The sequence below is a fragment of the Poeciliopsis prolifica genome, unplaced genomic scaffold, assembly GCF_027474105.1.
Source record: "Poeciliopsis prolifica strain line A6 unplaced genomic scaffold, Auburn_PproV2 SCAFFOLD044, whole genome shotgun sequence".
Lineage (NCBI taxonomy): Eukaryota > Metazoa > Chordata > Actinopteri > Cyprinodontiformes > Poeciliidae > Poeciliopsis > Poeciliopsis prolifica.
Window position 1 is genome coordinate 3014850 of NW_026562419.1, and position 7651 is coordinate 3022500.

The window sequence follows — 7651 nt, forward strand, 5'->3', positions numbered from 1 at the left end:
ACTGATGAATGGTTGCCATGGAGATTAAAGCAACACTACAGGTTTCTTTATAACATGATGTGAAAATCAAAAAAGTCTATTTTATATCATACTGGCCCTTTAAGAACATCAGAGTCTGTTTGTTGCACACCGGACCCAGACACTCCGGTTCTGTGAACCTAAAGCAGGAAAACTTTAGCCCCACTTTAATTCTGTTGTTTTCTCTGGTTCCTGTAATAAAATCTAATAAGTTTCCAGAAAGTCCGTGTTCTGAGAACCAGGACCAGGACGCTGGTCCCGCCCATCAGGTGATCCGGCGCTGCGTTTGAAGCCCGGCCCGCGGAGACGCTCTGATCCTGAACTGTGTCAGCGAGCGGCGGTGATTTCTGGCTGACGGGACGTTATCGTCTGATATTCTAATTAGTGCTACATCAAAACAGGAAGGAGGTCTGCGGCTCCCCGAGGACAGGATGCCTGTCCAACAACGCCTCTGTCTCTGTGAGTGTTTACCAGAACTTTTCCAGGTCATCTCATCTCGGCACCAAAGTCTGCTTTCTGAGGACAGCAGGTTCAAACAACATTCACTAGATTTCACACAAACTGCCTCCTCTGGAGCAGAAAGTCATGTTTTATTGGATGGTTCCTGATTATTCCACCTCTGGAACAGAAAAGTCTTCACACTGATTAATGTCCCCAAACTTTGTTTGTACCACTTTTCAGATGGATCGAAGAGCTTACAGACAGTTAAAGCTTAAATATGTGACTTTGAGCGAATCAGTATTGGATGAAACTGTCATCACGTTGTGGCAGATTATCTGAGTCCTCTGTCTTCTCCCAGCTCTAACTAGAAACAACCAATCAGAGCGCAGAGGCGGGTCTTAGCGCTGTCAGTCACCATCTCAAATGGCGCTGCCAGATTTTTCCCATCAGCAGATCCTGCTGCGAATGCTCTGCCATGATGATGCATAAATGAATTTCCTGTTATAATGAGTTGTTTCTCCAACATTTGCGCATTTAGTAGTGAGTACACCGGAATGATTGACAGCGCTGAGACCCTCCTCCTGGTTCTGATTGGCTGGTTTTGGAGCATTTCTTCAGATGGCAATAGCAGCCCAGAGATTATGTCTCATAACAAGCCTTCGCAACATGGTGAAAGTTTTAACAAATATTCAAAAAACAGATTTTCTATCGAAGTGAAAGTCAGAAGTTTTCAGCATAAGAGCCAAAACTGAGCCAGAAGTCAGGACAGAGAACAAGATAACGGAGCTGCATCCCTCAAACACTTTCTGCTCTGCTCTGGGAGGAAACGCTGCCATGTGTTCGTCTGTTTCATCAGGAATTATAACCACCATCACTTCCAGTACTTCCTTGTACTGGAAGTGATGGTGGTAGACATTGAGCTGCTTCATTTTCATTAAAAACATGAAAAATTAGTATTTTCTAAACCTTTTGACCAGCAGTGACGACTGGGCTCTTCAACGTTTCATGTTTTCATCTCCTGATCCGACGCTGAGTCGTCATTTCAGATCATGATGCGTTTTATTAAAACTGGGTTTAAATAATCGCTAATAAGCTTCATAAACTCAGTGAAATCTTTACATTTAAAACCAGGATTTCTGCTTTCCTCTGACTTCTGATCTCAAACGTTTTCTGTTGTTGATCTGAAATCTGGAGCTTCAGTTATTTCATCTTTTTATGCTGGAATGTGAATCAGTATTTTCATCTGCAATCAAATCAAAGGAAAAACGTTAATAAACAAGTTTGGTTATGTTTTGGTTTTTGTCCAATCGTGTTCAGCTGCAGGGAGGAGTCGAGGCAAAATAAAAACCAGAACGTGTTCGAAGCTCAGATGAGGAAGAAACGTCCAGAGATGGAGAGGAGGAAGAGGAGGGAGCGACGAAGAGGCGAGGAAGAGGAGGAGGAAGAATAACCTGCAGTTTGATCGCGAAGCCAAAGAACTGGAAGAAAATTAGAAAATATTTCACAAGAATCTGCAGCTCTTCTTTCATCAGCTCAATAAAGGTAAAATTATAAAGAAGCTTCTAAAAAATACTATTTTTAAAACCTTCAAATTTCACAGTTTTACTTTTTTTATATAATTTTTTTATTACTGTTTCAGTGAATTTAACAGTTTATAGAACATTTTCTGCATTTGTTTCTAAATTAACTGAATTTTTGTCCTGCATGAAAAAATGTGAGATTAAAAGTAAATTTAAGTAATTTAAAAATGAAAGTTGGATTTTTTTTTCATTTTCAGTTTTTACAGTAAAACGAATCAATAAATAAAAATGTTAGTGATCATCTGGATTTGTTTTATAGTGAAAGTAAATTTGCAGAAACAAAAGAATTTTTAAATACTTTCATTTTATTATTTTGAATTGTTAATTGATTTTATAGAACTTTTACTTTTCATGTTATTTTAAATATTTTAGGTGAAATAAATTTGCCTGATATTATGCTGAATCTGAGCCTGTAGATGTTAATTAATTTCTGTTTCATTTTCTCGTTTTCCAGCTGAAAGGTGAATTTGATCACTGCTGATGTTTGATTTTATTTTGCAGGATGAAGGAATGAGGACGACTCCGAATGCTCCGCAGGTAAACGCTAAAAGTAACGCTGAAGTTTCTCTTTAACGTTTCACTAAAGGACAGAAAGCTGATCTGTGTCCGTCAGTCCGTCAGGTGCAGCGCGCCGTCCTGCAGCTGCGCCTCTTTTAAACCCGGAAAGGTCAAGCTGAGGTCATGTGATCGCTGCGGACACGGCTGGGTGGAGCACGGTAAAAACACGCAAACTTTATCAGTTCTAAATGCAAGAAGGAACAACGTCATCGAGTTCCACTACAACTAAACGTTTAAATCTTGTTGGTTGAATTAATTTGCTTCAGTTTTTAATTCCTGCTGATTTTACGTTTGCTTTAAAAACTCCTGCAACTAAAACAAGATGATGGAAGTTATGATGAAAACGTTGTGAGAAATGTTTGCATATGAATGTTTTCAGAGGCAGATTATGGTGGATTATAGACGTGAAACTTGTAGATTATTTTATTGCAGAGCTTTAATTGGACCGATTTTATCCAGCTGCACATTTAGAATAAACATATTGACTGAAATTCAGTTCTGAGGCTCCAATAATAATAAATGACTAAAAATAGAAAGTATCAACATTAATGCATAGAATATAAAAGATTAATGGAGTTCAATCGTCTCAGGTTGTTTCTAAAGCATCTCTGCAGTTATGATTGGCATATTTCATTAGTCTGAAGAATCTTGGAAATATTTTTGCCTGATGATCTGATGCATTAACGCTCAGCACGTCAGAAACGGGTCAGAAAACATGAGACAGATTTATGTCACAGTGATCATCTAAATCTGACAAGAAGCAAAAACCTGCAACTCTAACAAACTCCAGAACCGCCCCAGAAATCTGAGCAGAACATTCTGGATGTTCGGTTCTGTTTCCTGGGTTTACGGCTCAGCCTGCAGCTGGTTCCGACTCGGCGCTGACGTGGAGTCAGGTGTTGCTGTCATCGTGTCGTCAGGAACATCTGGATGAAACATCTGGGTCATGCAAACGCGGATCAGGTGTTGTCAGGTTTATCATCAACACCTGCTCCGGTTCTGCTCCGGTTCTGCTGTGGTTCTGCTGTGGTTCTGCTCCGGTTCTGCTGTGGTTCTGCTCCGGTTCTGCTGTGGTTCTGCTGTGGTTCTGCTGTGGTTCTGCTCCGGTTCTGCTCGTTCCCTCAGACTGTCTCCTGACTCACTTTGTCTCATTTCTCCTCTCAGCTCTGGAGAAGGTCCAGGCCCGGTCGGCGTCCGGCCCGGTGGAGGTGGCCCTGCCGGGTCCGGTGTTTGACCTGAGCTCCCTGGTTCTGTTCGGGGCTCAGGCTGTTCCCGTCCAGCTGAAGATCTTACTGGACCGGCTGTACAGCGTCCTGCCTCCAGAGCAGGTGACCCATGAACCCGGTCTGGGTCTGGTTCTGGTTCTGGTTCTGGTTCTGGGTCTGGTGCTGGTGCTGGTGCTGGGTCTGGTGCTGGTTCTGGTGCTGGGTCTGGGTCTGGTGCTGGTCTGGTTCTGGTTCTGGGTCTGGTGCTGGTTCTGGTTCTGGTTCTGGTTCTGGTGCTGGGTCTGGTGCTGGGTCTGGTGCTGGTTCTGGTGCTGGGTCTGGTTCTGGTGCTGGGTCTGGTTCTGGGTCTGGTGCTGGTTCTGGTTCTGGTGCTGGGCCTGGTTCTGGTGCTGGGTCTGGTTCTGGGTCTGGTTCTGGTTCTGGTTCTGGTTCTGGTTCTGGGTCTGGGTCTGGTTCTGGTGCTGGGTCTGGGTCTGGTGCTGGTGCTGGCCTGGTTCTGGTTCTGGGTCTGGGTCTGGTTCTGGGTCTGGTGCTGGTTCTGGTGCTGGTGCTGGGCCTGGGTTCTGGTTCTGGGTCTGGTGCTGGTTCTGGTGCTGGTGCTGGGCCTGGTTCTGGTTCTGGGTCTGGTGCTGGTTCTGGTTCTGGTGCTGGGCCTGGTTCTGGTGCTGGGCCTGGTTCTGGTGCTGGGCCTGGTTCTGGTGCTGGTTCTGGGTCTGGTTCTGGTGCTGGGGCCTGGTTCTGGTGCTGGGTCTGGTGCTGGTGCTGGTCGGGTTTGATCGTTTGCTTGTTTTGCCTCAGGTGGGCCAGATCCTGACCGGTCTGGGCTGGACTCTGGGTGATTACGTCCGAGGATACATGCTGCAGGTAAACCCAGTGATGGAAACGTTTCTTATTTAACGTCCAGAAGCTGCAGATCCAGAGCATCTTTGATTCATTCACTCAGTGAATGAAAAGAGTTCATCCCAGAAAACAAGAAAATCATCAGGATCCTCCTAAAGGGTATTTTCTATTCATTTAGTTGTTATGAAGAAGGCAAGCACATTGTGTTACTACATATTGTGTGTAAGGTGAGACATATCTTACTGTTGTATAACTAAAAATAAAATCTAAATGATTCTCTGAGCTTCAGCCAATCAGGATCCCACGTCTACAAGCCACAATAAATCTGTGTAAAAAGCAATTAAGCACAATAATTTATTCACAACTTGATTGTAAGACACAATTCTTCACAGGAACCGTTGAGCCAGGCATTATGGAGATCATTTCAAGTCAGCAGCGACTGACAGGCTTCATGTCTGCTGTTCCTGCAGCGTCCTGGTGGGGGCGTGTTGGAGCGCTGGGACACGGCCACGCCCCGAGAGCAGCTGCTGCTCCTCAGACAGTTCCTGCTTTCGGAGAGACGCGGCCCATCGTGGAGGAGATGATCCTGCAGCAGCTGGAGGGCGAAGCGCTGCAGCCTGCGCTGCGGCCTGAGCTGCGGCCTGAGCTGCGGCCTGCGCTGCAGCCTGCGCTGCGGCCTGAGCTGCGGCCTGAGCTGCGGCCTGAGCTGCGGCCTGAGCTGCGGCTCAACGGTCCGGTGAGAAACGTCCAGTCCGGTTCCAACGACGGAGCGTCTGCTCTGCAGACCTCCCCTCTGAGAGAAAACGTCCCGGCCGGACAGTCGGTCCTCCTGTCTTTCCATTTTCCACAATCGGCCGCCTGCCGTTCAGCCAAGGTGGTGATTCTTGATCCTTGGTGTTTCCGTCATGCAGAGCATCTTTTAGATTTCGCTCCACTTCTTTCTGCAGGGTTTATTTCCTGAGCTGCAAAACGTCCTGCAGGATTTCAGGAAACACAAACTGCTTCGATGTGGGGAAGTCGACTCTGAATGGCAGAGATCAGAACCGGCCTTGTCCATAAAAACCGACCCGGACAACTCAAATCCCTCACAGTGGCAACAGAACCCCGTCCTCCACCAGGACCGGGTTTTCCTCCAGAAGAGAGAGAAAACTGCTTCCTTTTCCTCTTCCTTCAACTTCACACTTCCACCTTCCTCCTCCTCCTCTTCCTCTCGCCTACAACATCCTCAGACCCTTCCCTCCTTCTCCTCCTCTTTCCTAAGACCTCTTCCCTCCTTCTCTTCCCCTCTCCTCCCTGTCCCTGCGCCGTGTTCGTCCCTCCATCCTGTCCCGTCTTCGCTTTGCTCCTTCCTTCCCTCCTGGCTGCCGGGGGCCGGAAGGGCCGGGTCAGCTGTGGCGTCTGTGGCAAAAGCTTCTACGACAAAGGTGAGCGAACATGACACAACGGGGTCAAAGTTAAGGTCAACTGCATAATGGATGAAAGAGTTTCACTGCTAACAAACGTCACTACAAACATCCAAAACATGAAATCTTTAAAATAACTACAAGATTATTGAACAGAGGCGGTGCTTAGTGCTGTCCATCAAGCACATGCATTCGCTACTAAATGTGATGCCTTACCATCAGTGTCTATGCTAACTAGCATAGCATCCACGACAGACAGTGCTAGCTGCAACGTAGCATAGATAGAGGGATGAGAAGCACCAGACATAGGATGATTGACAGCAGAAGTCACATATTTTTCTCAGATTGTTTGTCTCGTATCAAACTGTCAACATGGCAACAGTTTTAACAAATATGTAAAGAAACAAAAGTTCTTTGAATATTTAGCAGAACAGGCCAAACTAAATCAAACGTCCTGACGCGACTGTGCTAAGCTAAATAAAATGGCCGATGCTAACAGCGTTTCTTTTCAGGAACCCTGAAGATCCACTACAACGCCGTCCACCTGCAGATCAAACCGCTGCACCGTTCTGGGCTGCGCCATGGTGTTCAGCTCCCTGCGCAGCCGCAACCGGCACAGCGCCAACCCGAACCCGCGGCTGCACGGCAGCAGAGACGCTGCGCCGCACCCAAACACGCCGCGTGGACAGAGCGGCGTTCACGCTCTGACACAGAGACACAACGATGCCTCTCACAGCGAGACTCAGGAAGCCCCCAAAGCTCCGCCCTCGTCCCTCCAGCTCCACCCTCAGGAGAAATCCGGCCCTCACTCACCGACCTGCAGGCTGCTCAGCAGTGGTGGCAGGAGAATCAGTCCTTACCACAGAAGAAGAAACCCAGGAAGTCCAGCATGCCGCTGAAAATAGAAAGAGAAACGACTCAAAGCAGCAAACATGAAGGCCAGAGCTGAAGAGCTGAAAGATTGAAATATTGTTTTCACTCATAAAAAGCTTCAGTATGTCGGTTTTAATCCAACCCGGTTTGAAGTTTGTGGTTTTTAAACCAGAGTCGATTAAAAATGCGGAATGGCCCTTTAGCCGTCCCCGAATCAGAAGCTGGACTTGGAACCGGACCGCAGCCTGGTTCTGGAGGCCGGGCCGCAGCCTGGTTCTGGAGGCCGGCCGCAGCCTGGTTCTGGAGGCCGGGCCGCAGCCAGGTTCTGGAGGCCGGGCCGCAGCCCGGTTCTGGAGGCCGGACCGCAGCCCGGTTCCGGAGGCCGGGTCGCAGCCCGGTTCCGGAGGCCGGGCTGCAGCCCGGTTCTGGAAACCGGGCCGCAGCCTGGTTCTGGAGGCCGGGCCGCAGCCCGGTTCTGGAAACCGGGCCGCAGCCTGGTTCTGGAGGCCGGGCCGCAGCCCGGTTCTGGAAACCGGGCCGCAGCCTGGTTCTGGAGGCCGGGCCGCAGCCCGGTTCTGGAGACAGAAGGATGGACCTTCATTCCTGACTCAGCAGCAGCAGACGGCCAGACGAGGCTTTTCTGCTTCATGAACATCGTTGAGTTTGTAATACTGACCTCAGAGGCCGTTTCCTCGTCGGCCCGGTTCAGTGG

General features: G+C 48.1%; 1 protein-coding gene across 1 annotated transcript; it reads left to right on the forward strand.

The window, feature by feature from the left end:
* Nucleotides 1-323: 323 nt before the first annotated feature.
* Nucleotides 324-5247, forward strand: LOC129376501 (zinc finger protein basonuclin-2-like). The gene is made up of 7 exons (XM_055056113.1): nt 324-477; nt 1777-2001; nt 2541-2576; nt 2653-2755; nt 3762-3925; nt 4622-4687; nt 5134-5247. The coding sequence occupies exons 3-7, from the start codon at nt 2550-2552 to the stop codon at nt 5245-5247; spliced, it is 474 nt and encodes a 157-aa protein (XP_054912088.1). The 5' UTR covers nt 324-477; nt 1777-2001; nt 2541-2549.
* The last annotated feature ends 2404 nt before the right edge of the window (nt 5248-7651 follow it).

Coding starts and splice junctions, on each gene's coding strand:
- LOC129376501 (XM_055056113.1), top strand. CDS start 2,550: ATGAGGACGACTCCGAATGCTCCGCAG. Junction 2,577..2,652: donor CGACTCCGAATGCTCCGCAG/GTAAACGCTAAA, acceptor TGTGTCCGTCAG/TCCGTCAGGTGCAGCGCGCC. Junction 3,926..4,621: donor GCGTCCTGCCTCCAGAGCAG/GTGACCCATGAA, acceptor GTTTTGCCTCAG/GTGGGCCAGATCCTGACCGG.